General features: G+C 34.3%; 1 protein-coding gene across 1 annotated transcript; it reads right to left on the reverse strand.

The window, feature by feature from the left end:
• Positions 1-1049: 1049 nt before the first annotated feature.
• On the reverse strand, positions 1050-12978 carry LOC129942244 (uncharacterized). Its single transcript, XM_056051098.1, has 5 exons — positions 12684-12978; positions 7406-7685; positions 7172-7336; positions 1534-1907; positions 1050-1293 (listed from the first exon to the last, which is right to left on the reverse strand). The coding sequence occupies exons 1-5, from the start codon at positions 12824-12826 to the stop codon at positions 1212-1214; spliced, it is 1044 nt and encodes a 347-aa protein (XP_055907073.1). The 5' UTR covers positions 12827-12978; the 3' UTR covers positions 1050-1211.
• Between the last annotated feature and the right edge of the window lie 13417 nt (positions 12979-26395).

The following is a 26395-nucleotide window of genomic DNA, read 5'->3' on the forward strand; positions in this document are numbered from 1 at the left end:
TGGAAACATAGAAAAACTTATTTATCTTTTCTATTGTTTTCTCTTGCAAAATAAGCCCAGTTAGTCCATTTTCATTGACAAAACTAAATAATATCAACAGTAACAGATTGATTTCTTTGCTCAATGGAAAACACATGCTTTCAAATGCACAACAAATCAACGAACACAGCCATCGAGATACAAATGCAATATCAATCGCACCAACATTCGAGAACGAATCCATTCGAGACTTGTATAAATGTCAAAAACCCATCCGTAGTAAGATTCTACTTCAACTTTTATCGGTAGTATTCATACTGCGGATATTGTTTTTGTTATGCATGTAAAATCCTACTGTACTATTGATAGATTTTCCAACAAAACACGGGTACTATTCATTTATATAAAATTATTAATAGCCAATAAAATATTCACATACTATTGGAAAAACTAAAACATAAGAAATGTAAATAAAAACTCAGTGAAATTATTTTTGAACAAAGTTAACATAAATAATAGCTTAAACTATCCCAATATGAAAAGACCCTCCCCCCCACATACTCGCTAAAAAACCTACTTATTTCATAAACTAACGTATCTAGTAAAATTGTGTGTTGCTTCCTTAAACTATTGAGTTGATATCCCACTTTACAACGTACAACAATTTGTATGCTCGTTACATAACTTTACGACGACGCGACCAACATTCAAGATTCAAGTTACATTGTAAATGTTGTTGGTGCCATTTATTTCCACTTTTGTTTTCAAGTTTTCAAGTTGTCTTCCTATCCGTCAATCCGTTAGGCCAAATAGAAGGGGAACAAAAAAAGTAGAAGAAAATTGATAAAATTAAAATATTTTCTGCACTTTAAGCGCCACCAACTTGGCCTTCACCATTATGTACTATAGCCTATACATATACACGTAACATGTACATGTAGCCATCCACCTTGATCTTCAAGCCATTTCCTTTTTACCAACATCGTGAATTGGTATCGTAATTACATTCGAACACCTCAGCAAGAAAATGAAGAAAACCGGCAATTAGCCACAACAATACACTAATCGGATATTTAAAAAAAATTCAAGTTTCTTATTGTAGTCCACAAATATAACGGATATAAAATTCATAATAACAGTGTACACTAGCTAAAATAATAATGGTTGCAATGGTTTAAGCCAAACAGCCTTAATGGTTACGCCACTATCCATATCCATCGAATCCACTGGTATCACTTTTTAGCTAGTTTCTTCATTGCAGCACGATACATCTCTAGTTCAACGCCCTCCCAGTTCAGTGATTTAGTAAATACTCTGTGCAGACACACAAATCCAAGTCGAAGAAGTCCATTTAGTTGAGATACAACACAGTTAATAAAGAAGTAGCCAGTTCCAGGCACCAGGCACCACATTAAATAATTTGAAACGAAAAAAAAATGATTTTATTTATTTAAAAGAAACGAAGAAAAAGAAATTAATGATCTTATGTGCTCTCTACATAAACTTCCTCGCTGACGGGAAATACAATGGCAATAGCACAAGCTCAATACTTACGTTTCCTTTAATCGTTTGAGTACTTCCTCTTCGGTTTTTGTAAGGCCTTCGAAGTATGATTGCAAATTAATATCGAGCAGTTTCCTGGTTTGCATTCCGGTTAGGAAGGTGGACGGTTCGGTTAGTTGCATGGAGTAGTACATGGCTAGTTTGCCAAGATCGACATTGGCATCTTTGCAAATATTTGCTGCTTTCCTGCAGACAGCTTTGATTTCCTCTGATGCTGGGTGCCATGGTTGTGGATCGCATTGGGTAAGGAGACCTAGTGCATGACCAGCGGCACAAATAACTGCAAGATTTTGCTCTTGGAAAAATGGTAGATAATCCTTGAGTGATTGGTCGAGCAGTGTGTAACGGGAGTAACATAAGACCACCTTAAGAAAATGTCAAGAAATGAAAATTAAATTTGAATCATTTCTAAAGTAAGCAGCTATAGGGTGATGTGAGTTTAGGTGCAGCATCAGTTTGAAGCTGGTTCTCTATTTGCTATTGTTTATTTTGTGTGAGATAATAAATTTTAACCATTAACCATTACTTATTAGTTTTTTGTTGTTTTTGTAGGTTGTCGTGTTTTGTTAAAAATATGTCAGTAGAATATTTCTAAGAAAATTAACTAAAAATGACAATATTTTGCATATGATGAAAGAATTTGATTTCAAAATCTATTTTTCTTAACGACATTTTTGTCGAAAACCTTTTTAAGTAGAATTTCTTGAAAGTTTTTATTTCTTATATAGACAAATACACATGTTTTTCTAATAAAATTCATTAATTCACGAGATATTAAGAATCGAATATCAATTTTTACAATAACAATTTGCAACAATATCTTTATTTTTAACTTCCCATAGAAAGTTATAGTAATGGGTCCTATCTTTCAAATTGAAAATTTTGGACATTTCTCGACGTTTCAAGTTCCCTAGAGTCGAAACAAAAGAATTTTAGACAGATGTCTGTGCGTGCGTGTGGTTTTGTCTATAGCTCAAGAACCAGAAGAGATATCGATTTCAAATAAATTTTGTTATACAGATGCCAAAAAGATGCAGAAAGTACTCTCAATAAAATTGCGTGGGAGGTTTTTCTTACCATAGCAGTTTAAAAAAGGTGAACATTTTTATTAACCCTAAATATCTTACGAACCAAAAACGCTAGAGACTTGAATAAAATTTTATAAAATAAACTGTAACGCGATACCAAACACGTATATTTCCTGAAAATAAAATACAATCAAAAGTTTTTTTTTATAAATGAAAAAAACTTTAAAAAAATGTGTCACCTCGAAAATTTTACGAGTACATAATGATTTTATTTCCAAAAAAATTTTGTGCAACGAAAAATAACGTTTTTGACATCTGGTAAAATGTTGAGAAAAATCGAATAGACATCTTTTTTATAAAAAATATTACTCAAAGTTTGTACAAAATTGTTTTTTGACTCAAATATCTTTTAAAAAATTTGAGATAGTGGCTTCCAACTAATTTTAACTTATAAGACATATTGTTTTCAACATTCGAACCATGTATCATTTCCACAGCTCAACATGCTTACTCTAAGGGAAAATCAGTAGAATCAGCACTTCACTCGCTGGTACGTACTATTGAACATTCCCTCGAATACAAAGAATATAACCTGGTAGCGTTCCTAGATATTGAAGGAGATTTCAACCAGTCAGTTACCAGGCGATCACAACAGAAATGGATAAGCTGAAATTAGAGAAGTCACTCATAGATCTTATAAGTCTCATGCTCAATAGCAGGACAATAATTTCTAACATGAGAAGTTTTACTACCACCAGATCGGTGAATCGAGGCACTCCCCAAGGTGGAGTCCTTTCGCCTCTTTTATGGAACATGGTAGTAAACGACCTACTTACAGCATTGGAAGCAGAGGGTTTTAAGGTGATTGCCTATGCTGACGACGATTGCCTAAAATTCCTCAGATTAGCCCACCCAAAATTAGAGGAATACCATTAAGCTTTTCCGATCAAGCTAAATATTTGGGCCTCATTTTAGACAAAAAACTAAATTGGAAGGCAAATATTGATGAAAGAGTCAAAAAGGCTACTGTAGCGCAAAGCCGATGAGCTCGCCAAAAACGGAACACTTCTGGCTAATGTTAGACAAAAACATAACATAGGAACACCACTTGCTACATGCAAATATCTTCTCAAGCAATATGCTGTAGAAACAACAAATGCTAGATAGTCACAAAGTACCACCTGCCTAGCAACCAAGCAAATATGGCCTATTGACTTAAAACGGTCAAAAAGCTTGATATCACTGAGCAGACAAAGTATAAGCTCTACAATTGGAGTAATAACGGGACACTGCCTCATAGGAAGACGTGCTCTGAGGCTAGGGGTCTACACAATTGACTTCTGTAAAAGCTGCATGGACGTGGAGGAAGAGGAAACAGTCCAACACCTTTTATGTACATGTCCAGCACTCTCCATTAGAAGGAATTACTTTCTCGGTAATCCCTTCTTCTATAAAACCAGTGAACTGGCAACGATTGACACAAAACGTCTCTCTAACTTTATTAAAAGTACAAAATGGTTTGTTTAAATTCATTACTCCCATGAGTAACCTCATTAGTGGTATCACAATGGACCCTTGAGGTCTACGTGCGTCAATGACATCTGAACAGCCACTCCAACCAACCAACCAACATTCGGATGAATTTTGAGAAAAAAGCGAATTTACAGTTTTTTTACAAAAAAAAAACAAAAAAATTAATAAAAGTTGGTAAAAATTGATTTCCGACTCAAATATCTTTTCAAAACTTTGAGATATTGGCTTTAAACTACTAACTGTGCTTCTCAAGCATTTAAAAATTATACCTTTATCGTTTAAAAAATCCGTCATTTTCCCTATACATAAAAAAAACTCACCAGACTCACCCGAAAATTACAGAGGAATTTCATTCTTGAATGTAATTGAAAAAATATTTTGCAGTTGTAAGGCTTGAAAAATGGGTCGAACAGAACAATATTTTATCTGATTTACAGAAAAAAAACTTTTCAACGATTGATCACATTTTTACACTATCATCTATAGTCAAATTTGACTTTAAAGCTGCTTTTGACCTGATCAATAGGAATGCTCTTATTTATAAGTTGACACAAATTGGTATATCTACAAAGTTCCTGAAAGTAATTAGATAGATGTACACGGGTACGAAGGCTGCAGTTTTGGATGGAGTGAGCTTTTCAGAATGGTTTAGCACCAGCACAGGAGTCAAACAAGGATGCCCACTTAGCGCTATTTTGTTCTCGTTCTTTATAAATGATGTTGCGGAGGAACTTTCTGGGGGAGTACGAATAGCTAGCTGCACCGTGAATGTGTTAGTATACACCGATGACCTCGTTATACTTTCAGAATCACCCGAAGGTTTGCAATTGATGATTAATCGTTACCTGCATATTGTAACAGATGGGGACTCTCTATCAACACGACAAAATCCAAAATCATGGTATTTGCCCGTACACAAAGCGCTTATAATGGAAGAAGCTGGAATTATAATGGTACCCAATTGGAGGTAGATGAAGAGATCAAATATCTAGGCTTGAAATTGAATCCAACATTAAATTTCAAAGTTCATTTATCGGAGAAAGCCCAAAGCTCACAAAGTTTGATAAATTTAACATGGAAAAATATGTTCTCTAACCAACAAACAAAAAACAATTCGAAAAATGTTATAGGAATTTTATAAAGAAACTTTTCAACCTTCCTCAGAATACGCCTAATTATGCGATATATTTAGAAACAGGACTGCCAAAACTTCTAAAAAGCACCCTGAAGTCTTAAGCTGATTACATCATCGAAGTCTGCAGCAACCATCAGAGCACAAGACTTTCGAAAAAAAACTTCTTTTATATTAGCTGAGAAACAAGAACTGGTGGTTTGCAAGATGGCAATCTGTTGGCAATGAGTGTGGAATGAGATTGGATGATGATTTCAGCAATGTGAACCATGTGAAAGAACAAATGTACAGTATCATAGAGAAAAATGAGGACATAATTCACTGAAAGAAGAAGCTCAAGACTCATTTAGTAGAATAATCTACAGTCAGCTCAGCTATAATCTTGGTGTCAAAAATTAGTTCAAGAATTCACTGAGTTATGAAGAGATATTCCTAATCTTTGTAGCAAGATGTGAAGTTCTCAACTTAAATGGAAGTCCTTATAATGGTAGTTTTAACCAATTCTGTACGCTGTGCAACTTAAAATCAAAAGAAGATTGCCTACATTTCATTGGTATCTGTCAATATTCAAAAGACGCTACTTTTTCGGGAAAAATACTCTTACCCTCGAAAGAAAAAAATTGGAAAACATTAAGTACATATTTGAAAGATATTTACAAGTATAGATTGTTATTAATAACAGAATTCTATTAAATTCAAAACATACAAAAATTTAAATATTCTTAATTATTTTTTGTCAACCTGGCTGATGGCATAGCCAAGCCATAGCATCTAAATTCAAAAAAAATTATAAAATTTTGTAAATTAATGTAAATAAATGAATTACGTATTTATTTTTTTAAAAAATGTTGTTTTCAACATTCAGTAAAATTTTAAGAAAAATCGAATTGACAGTTTTCTTACAAAAAATAAAAACTTAAACGAAAATTTAACAAAAGTTCGTAAAAATTGATTTTCGACAGAAATGTATTTTCAAAAATTTGAGGTTATGGCTTCCAGCTTACTTTAACTTACGAGTACAAGAAATATTCTTTTCAACATTTCAAAAAAAACCTTAACAAAATTAACAAAAGTTGGTAAACATTAATTTTCAACTCAAATATCTTTTCAAAACTCTGAGATAATGGCTTTAAACTACTTTTATCTTTTAAAAGATATTGCTGTCAATATTCAGTAAAATTTTGAGAAAAATCGAATTGACAATTTTTTGCAAAAAATAAAAACCATAAAAAAATAATAAAAAAACCATAAAAATTTAAGAAATGCTTCTTAAATTGGTAAAAATTTGTTTTCGACTAAAAATCTATTTAACAAAACTAGATTTTCAAACTAAACTGTTTCTTGATATGAAAAATATTGTTGTTAGTTTTAAAATTTTCGAGAACAAGTCAACTGACAACTTTTTTAACCCAACACGAAAACTTACAAACTTTTCTGCAAGACAAATCGACAGACGAAGAAGTTTTGAAAGCTGTCAATTCGATTTTTTCAAAAATTATATTAGGATTTTTTTTTTAAATTATATTAGATATTAGATATCAAAAACATTATTCTTTATTGAATTCAATTACTTTGGAGTTCACAATTTGTTCATAAAAACACTAGAGATGACAAATTTTATTTGAAATTTGTTCATTCAAATTTTTACAAATTCGGTACACGTCGTATTTAATTGATATCGCTAGTGTTATTAATTCGTGAGAACAAAATGTTTCTTAAGTGAATTTCTTTATTGGTTCTATAGATATCGAGGAAGAAAAATGCTTTGCGAACATACAGACATATCTCTTAAACCCTTTGATTTAGATTCTATTGACCATAATACGTCAAGAAATGTCAAGTTTTTCAATTCGACAAAACGATTACAAAAACTTCACATGGGAATTTCATAAATGCGAAAAACAGAGATATTTTAATTTATTTACAAGACACTTACATCAAAACGCCCAGGAACAGCTTGGATAATACGTTTTAGAGGCTCCATTGGATAAGCTGAAACCCCGATAAAACGCACCTTACCCTCATCTCGTAGTTTTTCTAACTCTGGCAAACATTCATTTAAAACAGTGTCAAATGTTTCTGGAAATTCAATATCATGAATCTAGAATAGAACAATAGTTACTTTAACTTAGTTCGTGAAAGAATAAAAAACAAAAACCAACAAATTTACCTGAATAACATCCACATAATCAAGACCTAATAGCTTTAAGCTCTTTTCAACACTTTCTCGTGTCCTTTTAGCTGAATAATCAAACATAGTTTCGAACACTCTTGTATAGCGTCCAACTTTGGTAGCAATATAATACGATTCTCTTGGGATGCCTCTAAGACCTTTTCCAATAATTGTTTCCGATCTTCCTTCACCGTAAAATGGAGCAGTATCAATGTAATTAATGCCACTTTTAATAGCCTTGTGAATAGTTGCAATTGACTCATTTTCATCAATTTCCCTTAAACGAAATAAATACAAAAATGTGTTAAATTGCGATACAAAATTTCAAATTCAAAATTTCAATCTAACATGAAATTACGATGGTAGAGAAGTCGAAAATAGTGGGTCGTCAAACTGTCTGTCTGTCCACTCTCCTACAGCCTAAACCATTGGGTTGATTGAGCCTTTTTTTGATTTTAAGACTAAAAATAGTACTAGTCCCCTATCAATTTTTTTGGACAAAAAATAGTTACAAATTTTACGTTTTTCCAAGAATTTTATAAAAGGGAATCCATACTCGTAAAGCTTATTCAAGATGATGACGAACATGGCAATTGCACAAGGAAATAGTAATGCAGGGATCATTGAACTCGTGTAACCAGGGTTTTAATCCAGGTGTAGATAGAACTTGCTGTTTTGACAATAAAACTATTGTGGTGTGTACATTTGAAGTTGGAACAGAAATTAACACCTAAATCTTTCAAAGGGAAGACGTTACAGAGTTTTTGCTGCGAAATGCAACAGTGAAATACACTTCCGATTCGTTTCTTAGTAAAAGTTATCGTCTGGCATTTTAAAGGGTTGAAAAAGAAAAAAGGTAATTAGATTAAAATCTGGAAAGAAAATAGATCTGACTTCGGATCATTTTCTTACCAAAGAACTAAAATCGAATGATAAGCCTTCGTTTTTAAATTATGAATGAAGAACCTTTTAAGCTACTTTTGCCGTTCATTGAAAACGACATTAAAAAAAAAAAAAACATTTTGAGAGAGTTTGGAATGCAAAGCTGAAACTACTAAGCTAGACTTTCTCAACCATTCCTTCATTTAAATTAATTCGGTTATACGGTCTTTCCTCCACTTGAAATTGTCCGGTGGCATATTTCATGTTTACTCGGAAACACTAGAAACAATAACAATCCAAGACAATCCTGAACCCAGAACTCTCCGGGTTAAGACTTTTTAAAGTATTTCTATTTCTATTTTGCATTTTGATCTGCACTTACATCCATATAAATCACACAACAGCTGAATCCAGCCGACTATTCACAACGTCGTAGATACGTCGGTCGTATGGGTGCTTGAACAACAGGCGGGGGATGGCAATTTTTCGAACAAAATTTTCTTCAGCGACGGAGCACATTTCTCACTCGGTGTGTATGTTAATATTTAAAATTGCCGTATTTGGGTGTCTAAGAATCCTGATGAAATGGAAGAGAGCCCATTACATCCACAAAAAGTCACTGTTTTGTGCGCTCTTTGGTGCGGAGGTGATTGGACCTTGCTTTTTCGAAAACGACGATGGAACGACTGTCAAAATACTACTTGGAGTATATACGGTTTCAACAAGACGGTGCCACATGCCACACAACTCAAGCAAAGGAAAAGAGCTACTGTAGCTTTTTTAACTCTTTCCTGTATATTGGATTTCCAACTTAATTTTTTGTCCAATATCAGACCAAGGTATTTGGCTTCATTGGTAAAAATTAGTGGTATACCTTTTATTGAAGGAGGTACAATTACTGGGATCTTGTATTTCCGTGTGAAAAGGACGAGGTCTGTTTTTTGAGGATTAATACTAAGTCCGCAGTTATCAGCCCATCTAGTGAGCACATTGAGTGCATTTTGGAGGAGGTCTCTCAGTGTATTAGGATGTTCCCCTGTGACAGCGATAGCAACATCATCGGCATACGCAACCACTCTGTAGCCATCCCTCTCAAGGGATATTAGTAGTTGGTTAACCACTATGTTCCACAGGAGAGGGGACAGAACACCACCTTGCGGAGTGCCTCTACTGACAGACCTTTTTGTGCAAAAATCTCCCAAACTGGAGTTGATGATCCTACTTTTTAGCATGAGATTAATCAACTCACAGATTGAGTATTCGACGTTTAAGGTCGTCATAGCAGAAGTGATAGCAGATGTGTCAACGTTGTTGAAAGCGCCCTCAATATCCAAGAAGGCCACCATAGTGTATTCCTTTCTATCTAGGGAGTATTCGATAGTTCTTACCAGAGTGTGCAAGGCTGTTTCTACCGATTTCCCTTTGCAGTAAGCATGCTGAGACATTGATAGTCTCTTCTCAATGTTGTTACGTATATGGATATCGATCAATCGTTCCAGAGTTTTGAGAATGAAAGATGATAGGCTAATAGGTCTTAGGTCCTTAGGGTTGACATGCGAGCATTTGCCCGCCTTGGGAATGAACACTACCTTTACATCTCTCCAGCGCCGAGGTATATAGACCAGATTTATACAACTTTTAAAGATCATCTCAATGATGGGCAAAGTTATATCAATGGTATATTGTAGCTCAGCTTGTATGATTTGATCTGGACCTGGAGATTTGTAAGGTTTGAAACTATTCATAGCCCATGTCAATTTTTCTTTTGTAACCAGGCCTTGAGGAAAAATTAAGTTAATATCCGACCCAGGACTGTATGTTGTATTAACGGATTGGGAGCTATCTGGGAAGTGGGTGTCTAATAGCAGGTTTAGCGTTTCTTCGCAAGAGTTAGTCCATGTACCATCTGAGTTTTTAAGACAACTAGGCATGGTTGGACTTGTGGAGAGAATCTTCCTTATCCTTGATGCCTCCGCGGATTCTTCTATTGAGTTACAGAAGGATCTCCATGAGGATCTTTTGGCTATTCTCAATTCTAGTTTATACTTTTTGAGAGATTCTTTATAGGAATCCCAATCTTGGGGATGTCTAGTCTTTTTCGCTCGATTGAAAAGCCTTCTACAACCTCTCCTGAGTATATCTAGTTCAGCAGCCCACCAATATGGTTTCTTCTTTCCTCGCAAAATTGTGAGGGGCAGGCAGTTTCTATGGCTTTATTGAGGGCTGCTGTAAGTTCATCGACCTTTTAATCGAGTTCAAGAGTGTACAAAGGCGGATCCGAAAGTTCTGGTTTAATCAGATTTTTCAGAGTCGCTCTATATTTTGGCCAATCTGTTTTCCTATAATTCCGGAATTGGATCGGTTTTGGGGTCCCTTCAATAAGTGAGAATTGGATGTATCTATGATCGGAGAACGAGTTCTCCTTTGATACTCTCCAATTCAATATTTTATTTGAGAGATTTAACGAGACAAGAGTCAGATCTAAAACTTCTTGTCGATTTTTTGTGACGAAGGTTGGTTCACTACCTACATTACTTACTACCAGATTACTTGTTACTTACAGCTTTAAAGTCGACGAAAATAGTGTATGGGGCTTCTTTTTGTCGATAAAACGCCTGGCAACATTGGATCAATTGTTGAAAGGCCCGCCCGGAAACCAGCCTGATATCGACTTATCAAATTATTTCTTTCGATCCAATTCATAAGGCTAACGTACAACATTTGTGCAAAGAGTTTTCTTAGTGTTCTCAGAACTGAAATGCCCCTATAATTTTCTGGTGAACTCGGATTATCCTTTTTAAATATAGGAAATATTGTAGCCAAACGAAAGTAGCACGGAAATTTCTCTGCTGTAAACATTTTGTTTGATAACCCCAAAACACGCTCGAGAAATGCAATAGTTGAATTCTTATAGCATTCGATAGGAATGCCATCCAAACCCGCTGCTTTGTTATTTTTCATTCTGGTTAGAGATGCCAACATCTTAACCATGGAAAAAGGAGAGTTTAGCTCATTGATTGAAACAGTTTGCAGGGCAAAACTGATGGAATTCTGGTCAGGATCTGGCAGAAGTGAACCTTCAAAGTATGTCGCCAGGTCGTCAACACTTATAATTAAAGGCGATACCTTGTTGCGACCTCCCAAAATCCGTACCTTATACCAGAATGACTTTGAGTCGTTAGAGTCTTCAAGTTTCCCAGCCGCTTTTATTAAATATAATTGCCTTTTTCATCTACATAAATCTTTATATATTTTATTCTTTTCAAAGTTATTTCCTCTTCGAGTTTCGTTGTTAGATTGCCTAAACAATTTTAGGTAAGTGAAAGACTTTTCCCTAGATTTCTGTCATTCATCGTCATACCACTTCGATTTTGCCATCAGTGTTGTAGGGGGAAATCTGTGCGTTGCTGATTGTCTTATTAGCTCAAAAATAGAAACTATAACAGATTCTATACATTCTAATAACAGACCATCAGCATAGCGTATAAGTTGACTTAAGTTTCGTCTTAACACACCAGCCTTGTTTTCAACCGATTTTATATTATTGCTAATTGGATATTCTTCAAATAAATATCATGACAAAAAATATTTGATGTGTTTTATATACGTTAACTTTTGAAACCGCAAAATGAATAACGCTGTATATATATACAAAATGAATGATCAAAAATATTCGGGGTTTTGAATTTAAAGTAATTCTTACGAAGATTTAAAAAAATGCCTTTTCAGAGTGAGGTCATGACCCGTTCTAACCTTAATTAGTTTATATGAAACTTATTTTTAAGTTTTGAAATAGACTAAACATAAGCCTTTTAATTTTGTATGCAATATCTTATTGACATGTTAATGAAAATAAATATTTCCAACGTATTAATTTGTAAACCATTTTGTTTTCATTAGTAGATTGTTTAAGTTAGTATTTTTTTCAACTTGAATAAAGATTTACTCAATTTTTGATATAACTTTTAAAAATGCCAACAAAAATAAATTTTTAACATCGTTTAGTTTTAATTTAATAGATTTAACTACTCGTATGTATCTTTTAGAGGAATAGAAAATTTGTGATCTACAACTGTTGACCCTTAAAAGTTTTTAAGCTTTTAAGTAACAAAAAGAGCAGAGCAAGAACTCTTTATTCAAATAAAGCTGTGCACAACCCGTAGAACTTCTAGCTTTGAATTGCATTGCTCGTTGAAGTTTGTACAAGTATCACTTAATTTAATTCAAACAATAATAATTTTTATCACCGGCTAACAAAAAAAAATCTTTGCACTTATAAAAATAGGAAAAGGCATGAAAATTTCAACTTATAAAAACTATAACTCGAGTAATTAAACAAAAAAAGCTGTTTGTTTTTTTAAATTAAAAAAATGCATTTGATTGTGGAACTTACCCATAAAATGTGCCGCTAAAAGTTCCACCACCAAGTGACACTTTAGAAACTTCCAAGCCAGTTTTTCCAAGCGGACGATATTCCATTCGCTTAACTAGATCTTCATCATGAAAACCTTTTATGAATGTTTTGGGAAGAGACATAATTGTGCTTTTGTTGATAATATTATATATTGAATAATAAATGAAATAAACAATTCGATCACTTGGACAGAAAGAATCTTAACTAACGCTTGTTAACTACTGTTTTCGAATGAAGTAATGGCTGTTCTTAAATAAGACAACAAGTGCACCGTACTCGGGGAGTCGGAAAAAGATAAGAGAATACGACATCCAATCGCAATGTTGTTGCTGTCAGATCGTTATAGGGCAGTTTTATTTTATTAATAAAATGTAAACAAAAATAGAAAGCTTTTTGTGATCATATTGTCTAAAAAGAGGAAAGCTCTTATTAAAATTTTGTATAAGTGACAAGCTTTTATATATCAATATTTTTGGAGAGTTCTTGAAATTGCTGTCTGCATAGGGTTGGTCGATTCGTTAAAAGATAACTTACAGGCTAAGGTTTCTTGTTATCAGGTCAAGAACGTTTCTATTACCATTAAGATGGTGTCCGAATTCAATTGGCGACAATTCTGTTTAAGGTCGCAGCACCAGTTGCTTGTATTTGGTTGGCTATTGACGCTTCACGCTGATTAATTTATTAGCTTTTTAAAATACTTGTAATTAAAGAATAGGATTATGCAAATTATAAATTCTTCAACTGAATTTACGTATTCGAAATCATTTCAAATAGGAATCCTTAGTTTGATATAAAATGTGTATACAAGATTTAGTTATTCAGAAATTACACTGATTTAGAAGGTTTTATTCCTGGAAATCAAATTGCACTTTTCTAATTCTTTTGATAGCGTTAATTCAAATCCGATATCAAAATTATTTTCTCTAGTAAGATGTTTGAGGTACATTGTAAGATACAAAATAACTTAAACTGTATCTAGAAGACAGAGATTTGTACTTTGCAAATCATGATAGAATTTATTGTGTTTTAAATTAGCCTTAAATCACCTGATTTGATTATTTGTTCTTATAATTCGTGAGTCGAAAACCATTTCTTATCAGGTTTATGTTGTCTTTTTAGGTGTTCGTGTTTCGTTTGTTGTCAATTGAGTTTTTCTACTCAATTTGTTCTCCGTTTGATTAAAGGGTGTTGAAAGATAATAAACAAGGTTTCCTTTTCTCGTAAAAAAGGAAAGAAGAATTTATTTTGATTTTCAAATAAGTGTATAGAATTTAAGTTTAAATACACGCAAGTGTCATCCGCAAAGATGACAGTTTCACAATTTTGAAACTTTAGTAAATCATATGTAAATACATATATAAATTATATAAAAACGGACCTAGTGCTGATTCTTGAGGTACACCTCATAAGCTTATTAACAGAAAAAAACTGTAGTGCATTGACGTTCAACTTTAAAGGTGAATGACATTTTTTATATCATAATACGTGGTTGAGAACTTGTAGCTTAATTGAATATTTAGTTGCATGCCTCTTGATGAAAATAACAGCAACAAAAAAATCAAATTTTCGGATCTCTCGAAACGTATCGACACCCATGGTCTTTATTTATTTATTTAATCCGTTAATTATCTAACGTTAATATAAACTTATAGCTATTTACATAATTTTTAATTTAAAATTTTAATTAATATAGAAATAAATAAATACTATAACAAATTAAAAAATCTTTCTTTAAATTGTTTACTTTTAACATTGTCATTAACAGATGAAATTAAATTATAAAATTTATTGAAGACTGAAATCAATTGATTTAAAGGGCTATTCATACCATAGTTAGTTCTGCTAAAGATCGGACATAAAGGTATCTGTCTTCTTATGCTAGTTTGGCTATAGCTAAAATTTAGACGATTCAGAGCTGTTGCGGATATAATAGAACCATTAATTAATTTTAAAATAAAACAAAATTGGAGATATTGTCTATGTTGTGAAAGTGTAGGGAGCTTTATTAGCAAAAGTCTCTGAGAATAAGGAGGTGGTGTGAATAATTGGGAAAACGGAAGAAAACGAAGACAAAAACGCATAAATCTTTTTTGGATACTTTCAAGTCTGTCAATATGGACTGAATAGTATGGTGCCCATATAACACAGCCGTATTCAAGTATTGGCCTTACAAATGATACATAAAGAAGTTTTAAGACGTATGGGTCACGAAAGTCACGAGAAAAACGTTTAATAAAACCTAGAATTTTGTTAGCTTTTTTAACTATAAAGTTATAATGGTCACAGAACGTTAATTTACTGTCAAGAATAACACCTAAATCAGAGAAAACGGAAAGCTTACAAAGGGAGAAAGAATCTAATAAATAGTTATAATCTATAATTGTTTTTTTGCGTGTAAAACACATAGTTTTACATTTGTCAATATTCAATAAAAGTCGGTTTGTATTGCACCATTCCCTAAAACTATGAAGATCTTCTTGAAGCTGTGAGCAGTCATTAATTGAACTAATAGATTTGAAAATTTTAATGTCATCAGCGTATATTAAAACGGAGGAGTTTTTTATAACGGATGTTATGTCATTTATATATAGGATAAATAATAATGGACCTAAATGGCTACCCTGTGGAACACCAGAGTTGACGTAAAATTGGTCGGAGAATTCATTTCTGAATATAACGCTATAACTTCTGTTCTTGAGATAAGACGCGATCCACGTCAAGAATTTGTCGTTAAACCCTAAGGCTTTAAGTTTATGGACTAAAGTCTTGTGACACAATTTGTCAAAGGCTTTGCTGAAATCTGTGAATACGCAATCTACTTGTTTACGATCTTCGAAAGAGTCAAGGCAGAAAGAAGTGAAGTGAAGTAGGTTTGTAATTGTTGATTTATTCTGGACGAAACCATGTTGATTTTCACATACAATTGAATTACAATTAAAGGATAACATCTTACAGACAATGGACTCAAATAGTTTGGGAATAACGGAAAGTTTGGCAATCGGCCGGTAATTCTTTATTTCATTCTTAGACCCTTTTTTATGAATCGGAGTTATAAATGCACTTTTCCATAATAATGGGAAAACTGAGCTTCTAAGAGATTCATTGAACAAAACAAACAGAGGGTACGATAAATGAGACACACATTTTTTTAAAACACATGATGGTACACCATCAGGGCCAGGGTGAAAACAGTCATCAAGTTCTGAGACACAACGAACAATTAAATCCTCACATATTGTCAAGTCAAGTGAGTTAAGGTGAGGATAATTTTGGGCTGGAGTGAACGAATCGGGAATTTGAAAAGAAGGAGGTACGTCGAAAGCATCTTTGAAGAAATTAGCAAACATATTTGAAATTATTTGGGAGTCATGACTTGTTGTGTTATTAAAAGACATAGAGTTTGGGTAACCGTCAGTTTTTCTTTTACTTTTCACGAAATCCCAGAAGTTTTTTGGGGTCTGTTTCAATTCATTTTCAATTTTTATAATATAGTCAGAGTATAGAATATTGGAGTAGTCAATGAAAATATTTTTAAGTTCGGAGTAGATCCTGAAGTCTTCTTCTGCTCTAGTTTTACTAAATTTTAGCCATGCCTTATTTCTTTTATTTTTTAAGTTTTTTAATTGAGTGTCAAACCATGGTGGAGTTTTAGATTTATAACGAGATTTCCGTAATGGCGTAGTTTCATAAAAATAGTTAAAAATAATACTATAAAAATTTAGACACATGTCATCAATATTACGATTTAGGAGCAGTTGATTCCAGTCAACATTACACAATAAGTTAGTTAGTTCATTAAAGTTACATTTTTTAAAATTGAATTCAAGTTTTTCATTTGATGTATTAGGGATATTGCACACATTTATATTCAGTGATATATTTAAAGCTGGGTGGTGACGGTCTTCTTCTACTAGTTTAACATCGGCTGGAGATACAGCTACGTCAGTATTTATCGTGTCGGAGAAAAATATTAGGTCCAAATATTTGTTGTATTGATTGGCAACTCCATTAAATTGAACAAGTCCACAAGAAGCTAAACCATCAATAATTGTGAATTCATTGGTGCTCGTTGGACTGATAGGTGTAAAATAGTTGAAATCTGACGATTTTGTCCAGTTGAGGTTCGGAAGATTGAAATCACCTATGATGAGCAGTTCATCATTAGGTTCCATTTGGTCGTGGATCTTCTCAGTTAAATGCATGCAATTTTCATAGACAAAACTGGTAGATCTTGGAGGTATGTATACTGAGATGATAAAGAGATAACCTGTTTCCAATTTGATTTTAATACATAGCATTTCGACGTCAGAAAGATCAAAAGAATCAACCAAAGTGCATATAAGGTAGTTTTTTACCGCGAATAGTATTCCACCACCGACTGTCTCCGAGTCGCTCGATTGGTGCCTATCTCGTCTAAAAACTTGGTAAGTTGAGTCAAAGAGTTCGGTATCTATGAAGGAATTATTTAGCCATGTTTCTGTAAACGTAATTATGTCATGTTGTAGATTGTTAATATTTTTATAGATCGTATTGATCTTTGTCCTTAGGCCATTGACGTTTTGGTAATAAATCAAAACTTGTTTAATCTGCCTCTTTGATAATAATGCATTGTCCGGGTCTCTTGAAAAGGGTTAAAGGATGACGACTTTATATTATTATTTTGTTTATTCTCGAATTCGTGTATTATGATCCCTTTCGGCCAAAGCGATGTTGAGTTTAGAAGATGGAAGATTGAGTCTGGAACTCTTATCTTAAAAGATGCATATTTCGAGTGGTTTCGATGAATCATTTTCTCAACTTTTAATAGCGACGTATCAGTCTTGTTCGAAATAAAGTTTTTAATATCGAGGGCGTTTGTTGAAGGGGCAAGTTTAGATAAAAATAAAGTTCGATGGCCTTCTACTACTTTCAATCCACATGAGATAGGTGAGTTTAGATGAGTTTTCTTTGGAAGGGATGAAAATAACAGTGAGTTTGCTAACGTTGATGATGATGGGTTTGCATTTGCGAGTAATGGCTCTATTGATGATATTGAAGTTGCTTTTGTTTTGATCGGGACAGAAGATGTTGATAAGGTTAGAGTTGATTGAAGATGTTGAGAAGGGAGTTCAGATGCAGAGGGAGAAGCGGCCCTGGCAGGCTTCTTCGTTGAGGGATTAGCTTCACTATATTCGGGGTCACTTTCGTCAATTTTCCGCTTTAATGATGCTGCATCGTTTAGCGATCGGCTATGAGTCATTTCATTTTCGATTTTATGAGAATCCATGTTGTGAATTGTGTCAGTTTCGTCAGTTATTTGGTTTAAAGATGAGGTGTCATTTAGCGATCCATTAATAGTCATTTCGACTTCGTTATTATGAGACTCAATATTTTGTACTGGTGACAAAGTGGTTATTTTGTCAACTTTTTCGGTAAGACGAATTAATTGGTTATGCAGCTTTTCTAGATTATATTTATTTTGTATTATGTCGCGAGTAATGTTAATCTGTGCAAACGGATCGCACTCGTCACAGAAATAGTAAAAAGATCTCCTTTCCTTGAAAAGCTTAATAGTACTATAAGGGGCGTCAATACATATCATGTGATATGATCGTCGACAGTTGCCATGACATATTATTGAATCAATCAAGTAGTCCGTAGTTTGATGGCATATGGTGCAAGAAGACATTAAGATGAGTGTGTGTAGCGACGACGACGGTTGCTGGAGGATTGCGAATGGTTCGTGTCTTTTCTGTCGGTTTGGATAATGAATTTGAATTTTACTCCTCAAAGTATGCAACGATAGTTAATATAACACGTAAAACAGAATGTAGTGAATTTAGGAGGTACTTATACAATATGTATTATTTTAAAACTTTGAGTGATAATATTTACGATATTTTATAATTATTATTTTCTCTGAGAAATAAACTTGTGGGAGAAAAAAGTAAAATGTCACAGAAAAACCAAATTACCAAATGTTACAAAATGATTGTTTTTCAAGATTTATAATAATTTAAAGAAATACACAAAGTCAAATCCAGACTCAAGGCTCAGGATCGCTTACTGTCACACTTTTAAAGTAATTTAAAGTTAATTCACAATTGTTTCAAGTAGAAAATAAGATTCTTTTAATGGAGCAAAACAAACAACAACCAACCGTAGCACAGCAGAGAGCGAAGTCTTAAACAAAAAGTACTCAATGGGGCTGAGATCTAGAGACTTTAACAACTGTCAACAATGTCATTCTTACAAGATTTTTACTTACAGATGCTTGCTCATAATGCCTTCAATTTGATATATCGGGCCACTACTATAGAAGTAAAAACTTGCCCAATTCATTGTATTATTTAAGTGATGTTTAATGGGTTTTTCATTGAAACGTGTACAATATTCTATGTTCGGAGCCGTCTGACATATTAACCATAAAATACATTAGTCTCGTGGACTCGTCTGAACACAGAATGTTTCTCCACTTTGATACAGGCCAGTCTAGGTGTTCTTTTGCGAATTTAAATCTTTAGTCAGCATGTTTTTTTGTTATTAAAAGCACCGTTCATGGACTGTGAGCCAATTGACCATGCTCTCGTAAACGTTTGGGAATTGTTGCAATAGTACCCCCAAAAGAAAACTTGTACGAATGCCTTACCACGCGTTGCATAGGGTCTACCAAATAACTTTTTTTTTTGAAAATGGGCGCAATGCATCGAGTGTAGCTTCTGCTGTGTGGCACGTAGCACCTCCTGTTGAAATCAAATGTTACCAATATCCTCCTCTTCAATTGAACAAAAATTCGTTCAACATGGCCCGAAAACGATCGCCGTTGGCTATAACGGCCTCTCCTTGCTCATTTTCTTAGAAAAATGGCCCAACTATGCCTCTAGACCAAAATCCGCACCAAACAGTGACTCGTTTTGCTTGTTTACATACCCACCGAGATCAAAATGAGCTTTATCTGAAAAAATGATTTTTTGGCAAAATCAGCATCTTCTCTAAGCGTTGTTTTAGCGTAAACACAACCATATTCCTTCAGCGGAACGATGAAACTAACAATGTGTCAAATCAGACATGAAATCAGGACTAGTTAAAAAAAAGTTAGATCCTATATGAAACGTGCACAAAAAAAAGATGGAAGGTGAATTACTGAGTAAAAACTAATTAAAAAAAAAGAGGCTGGGATACCACCCACACTGATAACTTCCCATCCCGTCTGTCGATTTGTCTTGCTTAACAGTTTGTCTTTATGAACTAGTATCAATTTTTACCAAATTTGTGTACTATTTTTTGTAGATTTTATTTTTTATGAAAAAACGGACTGTTGGATTTTTATGTAAAAAATACTGAATATCAAAAACAATATTATCTGTGAAATAAAATAAGTTTGAAGCCAATATTTTTAATTTTTGAAAAGCTATTTGAGTCGAAAGTAAATTTGTACCAAGTTTTAGTATTGGTTTTTTAGAGTTTTATTTTTGTAAAACAACTGTCAATTCAATTTTTTTCAAAATTTTATCGAATGTTGAAAACAATATTTCTTATAAGATAAAATTAGTTTGAAGCCAATATTTCAAATTTTTGAAAAGATATTTGAGTCAAAAATCAATTTTTACCAACTTTTGTTAAATATTTTTAGGTTTTTAATTTTTTGTACAAAAACTGTCAATTCAATTTTTTTCAAAATTTGACTGAATGTTAACAACAATATTTCTTGAAAAATAAAAGTAGTTTAAAGCTAATATCTACAAATTTTGAAAAGATATTTGAGGCGAAAATCAATTATTACCAAGTTTTATACATATTTTGTTTAGGTTTTTATTTTTTGTAAAAAAAACTGTTAATTCGATTTTTCTCGAAATGTGTCCTTATTATTTTCACAATTTTTCTGAATATTGAAAACATTATTTTATCTCAAATTCTTAAAAAGATATTTGAGTCGAAAATCAATTTTTACAAACTTGTATTAATTTTTTTTGTCAGGTTTTTATTTTTTGTAAGAAAACTGTTAATTCGATTTGTCTCAACATTTTTCAGAATGTTGAAAAAAATATTTCTTATAAGATAAAATAAGTTTGAAGCCTTAATCTCAACTTTTTAAAAGATATTTGAGTCGACATTCAGTTTTTACCAATTTTGAGTAATGTTTTTTTAGGTTTTTATTTAAAAAAAAAACTGTCAATTAGATTTTTTTAATTTTATCAGATGTCATAAACATTATTCTTTGTTGCACTGCTATTATAAAAAAAACCACCCACGCAATTTTCTTGAGAGCACTTTCTGCATGTTTCTGCCTTATTATCTGTATAGCATAATTTATTTGAAGTGAATATCTTTACTGGTTCTTGAGCTATTAACGACGAAAAAACTTCGCGAACGTACCTACACACGCACGCACAGACATCTTTCTAAAAATCTTTTATTTCGCCTCTAAGGACCTTGAAACGTCAAGAAATGTCAAAATTTTCAATTCCTCAAAACGGACCGATTACAATAACTTTCTATGGAAGTTAAAAAGCGGAATTCTAATCCAGTACTTATCAGTCTTCAAAAGCATTGTTTTATTTGTACAACTGTAATTTTGTCGACCAGTGCTATGGAAAACTTTGATGAAATATTTGCTATAAACTATTTATTACTGCTGTAGAAATGTTTTATAGGTTTTGAAAAGTATTAAGTGCCTTTAAGTAAACATTAAATAATCACACTTAGACAAATTTTCATTTATATAAATAATTCCATAGATTTAAGATACAAATATCGATCGGGCTGTTCAATACTGAGAATGGATTACGTTTGGGTTTGCGTAATTATACGTAAGTACGTTGTACTTTCACGCCTGATGTATATGTATTTCTAACGAGCGCCGTGCCGAACTGTTTTTGTTCATAGACACTGCCTTTCATTCATTCAAGTATATTTTTCAAACGACAATGTTGATCTCCCTGCAGTGCGTCCGTTCGTTCGGGAAGCGTTTTTCGTCAGTAGAGATATCGACTTTACATAAATTTGATGTCGAAAATAACGATGCAAAAAGATGCAAACAGGATTCTCGAGAAAATCGAGAGGGTGCTTTTTTTATTATAGAAATGTAAAAAATGTTGGTTAACCCAAAATATGTCACGAGCCAATAACGCTAGGGACTAAAATTAATGTTTATATTATAAATGTAATATTTTGTTAAAAAAACATTAATTTTACCTCCTAAATAATTTATTGAAACGAAAAATAACGTAAAGTTTATAGAAAAGTCGGTTTTACAGTTTTTTTTTTACAAAGAATACAAACCTAAAAAAAGCATTACTTAAACTTGGTAAAAAAATTAAAAATTAAAGATATTCGCTTCAAACTAATTTCATCTTATACAAAATATTCTCTTCGGCATTAAGTAAATTTTTTATAAAAATTCAACAGTCAGTTTTTTTTCATAAGAAAATAAAATGTAAAAAACATAGTACGCAATATTTGTAAAAATAGATATTTGATTCTCGATGTTCACTTAAAAATGATTTTATTAAGTGCTAAATTTTGTTGGTGACGTAATATATTCACCCCTATTACCGATGTGGTAACGACAGCAAAATATACGACACGACACAATCTGCATTCCATAAGCCGTTTTCTACTTTTGTCACTTGTTTTGTTGTCGTGTGTAAACGTCAAGTGCGTGAACGCTTTCATTTTGTATTCTGTAAGATGAAAGAAAACGACGCCAATACAAAAACTGTATTTGCTTACTTACTTAAGGTGGCGCTACAGTGCGGGGCGGACCTGGGCCTCAACCAACAAGCGTCTCCAGCCAGCTCGGTCCGTAGCTAGCTGTCTTCAGTTTCGCACGTCAAGTTGTATGAGGTCCTCTCCCAACTAAGTGCGCCACCTGAGTCGCGGTCTTCCTCTACTGTGCCGTCCCTCGGGATTGGATTCGAAGACCTTCTGGGCTGGAGCGCTGATGTCCATCCGCTATTATGACCCAGCCATCTAAGCCGTTGGACTTTAATTCTGCTAACTAGGTCAGTATCGCTGTACAGACCATACAGTACGCCGTTATATCTTCTCCTCCATTCTCCATCTTTGCGTACGGGACCAAAAATCACCCGAAGAATTTTTCTCTCGAAGCATCCTAAGACGCTCTCATCTTTCTTTGACAGGGTCCAGGCCTCAGCACCATAAATGAGAAGCGGGATGATGAGTGTCTTATAGATGGTGATTGTCCATGCTCGAGAGAGGAATTTACTTCTCAATTGCCTTCTAAGTCCAAAGAAGCAGCGATTTGCAAGAGTTATTCTTCGTTTGATTTCAGCGCTGGTGTCGTTGTCTGCATTAATGGCGGTGCCTAGGTAGACAAAGTCCTTAACTACCTCAAAGTTATAGCTGTCCATGGTGACGTTTTGTCCAAGACGTCGTCGTTCAGTGTCCTTTTTTGATGACAGCATATACTTGGTCTTGCCCTCATTGACCACTAAACCCATCTTCTCCGCTTCCGTTCCAATGCTCAAAAACGCTCCACTGACATCACGCTTTGATCTTCCAATGATGTCAATATCATCTGCGTATCCGAGTAATTGGATGGACCTTTGGAAGATTGTGCCTCTAGTGTTGAGTTTTGCACAATTCTTTCCAGAACGATGTTGAAGAAGTCGCATGACAGTGCATCGCCTTGTCTAAAACCTTTTTTGACATCAAATGCATCGGTAAGATCTTTTCCGACCTTGATAGAGCAGCGTGCATTCTCCATCGTCAATCTGCACAAACGGATAAGTTTGACAGGGATGCCAAAACTAGGCATTGCTCGGTAGAGCTCTTCCCTATAGATGCTGTCATACGCGGCTTTAAAATCGATAAAGAGATGGTGGGTATCGATTTAAAGCTCCTGGGTTTTTTCCAAGATCTGCCGTAGTGTGAATATTTGGTCGATAGTGGACTTTCCTGGTCTGAAGCCACACTGATAAGGACCAATCAGGTTGTTGACGAATGGCTTCAGACGTTCACATAATACGGCAGAGAGGATCTTATACGCAATGTTAAGTAGACTGATGCCTCTGTAGTTGGCGCAGTTCAGAGGGTCTCCTTTCTTATGTATCGGGCACACTATGCTGAGATTCCACTCATCGGGCTTGCTTTCTTCCAACCATATTTTGCAGATGAGTTGGTGCATGCTCCCTACCAAGTCATCGCCTGATGCTTTGAATAGTTCGGAAGCAATGCCGCCAGCTCCAGCAGCTTTGTTTGACTTTAGTTTAGATATAGCTATCTTCACTTCGTCGAGGTCGGGAAGGCGGAATTATTGATCTGCGTCGCCTTAATTGAGTGGTTCTATCTCCCTTACAGCGGATTTGGTTTGTCATCGCCGTTATATAATTCGGAGAAGTGATCTTTCCATATTCTTAGCATCGACTGCGGTTCTACTACGATGTTCCCCTGTTCGTCTTTGCAGGCTTCGGTTCGTGGCTGGTACCCTTGGGAGTTTTTTTTACCTTTTGGTAAAATTTACGAACCTCATTCCAGTTGTAACATCCCTCTATCTCCTCGATCGCCCGGTTCTCATGCTCTCTTTTTTTTCCATCTAAGAAGCCGGTATTCCTCTCTCCTCTTCAGCTCGTAGAGCTCGTGAGCAGCTCTTGTCCTTTTGTGCAGCGCCGTTTTGTATGCCTCTTGTTTCGCTGCGTGCGCCTGCCGGCATTCGCCATCAAACCAGGGGTTTCGCTGTGGTGGCCGTGTGAAACCTAGAACTTCAGAGGCGGCATCTCTGATGGCTGCAAGGCAATGTTGCCACTGGTTTTCAATGCTTAATGCAGGAAGCATAGGACTCCTTAAGAGGTTATTGGAGACTCGATCGGAAAAGGACATGGTGTCTTGCGATAGTAGCCGTCTAACGTCGCATCGTCTCACAGTACTTCCTTGTTTTGGCTTGTATCGGGATATCCGTAGCCGTACCTTGGCTACAACGAGGTAGTTATCCGAGTCAATGTTGGCCTCTCGGAATGTTCGGATATCCTGAATATTGGAGAAGTGTCTTGCGTCGATCGCAATGAATCCGTTATCGGAGGTGGTGTCGTGCAGGTTGTATCTCTCGATTATGCCACCAAAGATGTCTTCTCTTCCTAGCTTGGCATTAAAATCTCCTAAGACAATTTTAATGTCACAGCCAGGGCACTGCTCATATGTCTTGTCCAAGAGCTCGAAGAATATGTCTTTGGTGTCTTCATCTTTCTCCTCTGTTGGGGCATGCGCGCATATTAGGCTTGTGTTTACGAATTTAGCTCGCTCACACTGTAGAAACTCGAGACTTTTTGCCTGAGTCTAGTTCCAACAACAAATATACACCCAAATAGACGCTGTCGTTATTCGCGGTAGCAGTTGCCGTAGTAGATATCGCAGTCCAGGCCCTCGTATCTGATGGAGAGCAACGAGCAGTTGGCTAGGGGATTTTTGAAGGGAATCAACAAAAGTGACATAAAAAGGGAATGGAATTCCATAGCTGGGCAGCTGAAGCAAGTGTCCTCCAGTAAGAAATGGGGATGGTTGGCTAAAGGTTTGAAAAGCTCATTTCATTAATGTAAAAAATATTTTAATGTTGGCTTTAATCAGGTTTTCGCCGACTTTAAGTTCAAAGTGAAGAAGAGAATAAGAAACAATTCAAAAGAAATAAAAGCAACTGGAGGAAGTCCAAAACAACTGTAAATTTTATCTCCGCTGGAAGATGCTATAGCAAATTTGCTTAAATACAAACAGTGGGTTAACCCAAACGGAAATCCAATTGGTTTATCGCAGCGCAATTTACTTCCAAATACTTTGACGACTACATCCGGACATATGTTATGTACATCAACACGACCTCAGGCTAGAGATGCAGATGCAAACGCAAAACTTCGCATTCCAACTTCTTCATCATCATCACATCACTATCGCTGCTCGTGTTGTAATACATTTCTACATTTATCATTTTAATTACTTATTTATTTACCAATAATTAAATAAAACCGCATTTGTTAAACAATGATCTTTTATTTAAACTTTAATTTAATTTTGACAGATGTTTGTTACTTTTGAATCATTAAAAAATCTGCTACAAATTCGTCGCGTCGAAGAACTTATGGAATGCCACTTAAAAAACGACACAACAGAGAAAACGAGAGCCGTCGATAAAATGAGACGACATCGGTAATAGACATGATTGTTCTTAGAAAAATTCAATCGGTATTTGTTTTCGACTAAAGATCTCGTTAAGAAAAACAGAATTTAAAATCAAACTATTTTCGTTTTTGAAGTGGATATGAAGAGATTTTAATTCCAATAAATACAGAAATAACGCTATGCAAATGAAAATTGTTAAAGGTCACTAACAAAACTTTTAACAGTGATGCCTGACCTATTTATTCATAACAAACATTTGATGTTTTTAAAAAAACAGTCCATGGTATTACAAAGAATACAAACCTAAAATAAGCATTACTTAAACTTGGTAAAAAAATTAAAGATATTTGCTTCAGGCTAGTTTCATCTTATAAAGAATATTTTCTTCGACATTAAGTAAATTTTTTATAAAAATTCAACAGTAAGTTTTTTTCATAAAAAAAATAAAATGTAAAAAACATAGTACGCAACATTGGTAAGAATAGATATTTGATTCTCGAGTTTCATTTTGTTGGTAACGTAATATATTCACCCCTATTACCGATGTGGTAACGACAGCAAAATATACGACACGACACAATCTG

The sequence above is a fragment of the Eupeodes corollae genome, chromosome 1 (genome assembly GCF_945859685.1).
Source record: "Eupeodes corollae chromosome 1, idEupCoro1.1, whole genome shotgun sequence".
Taxonomy (NCBI): Eukaryota; Metazoa; Arthropoda; class Insecta; order Diptera; family Syrphidae; genus Eupeodes; species Eupeodes corollae.

What these genes read in the sequence shown, in the direction of transcription:
- LOC129942244 (XM_056051098.1), bottom strand. Translation starts at nt 12,826, where the DNA reads ATGTCTCTTCCCAAAACATTCATAAAAGGTTTTCATGATGAAGATCTA. An exon ending in CTGTTCCTGGGCGTTTTGAT is followed by an intron (nt 1,908 to 7,171) that starts GTAAGTGTCTTG and finishes CATTTTCTTAAG; the next exon opens with GTGGTCTTATGTTACTCCCG. An exon ending in CTCAAACGATTAAAGGAAAC is followed by an intron (nt 1,294 to 1,533) that starts GTAAGTATTGAG and finishes GTGTCTGCACAG; the next exon opens with AGTATTTACTAAATCACTGA.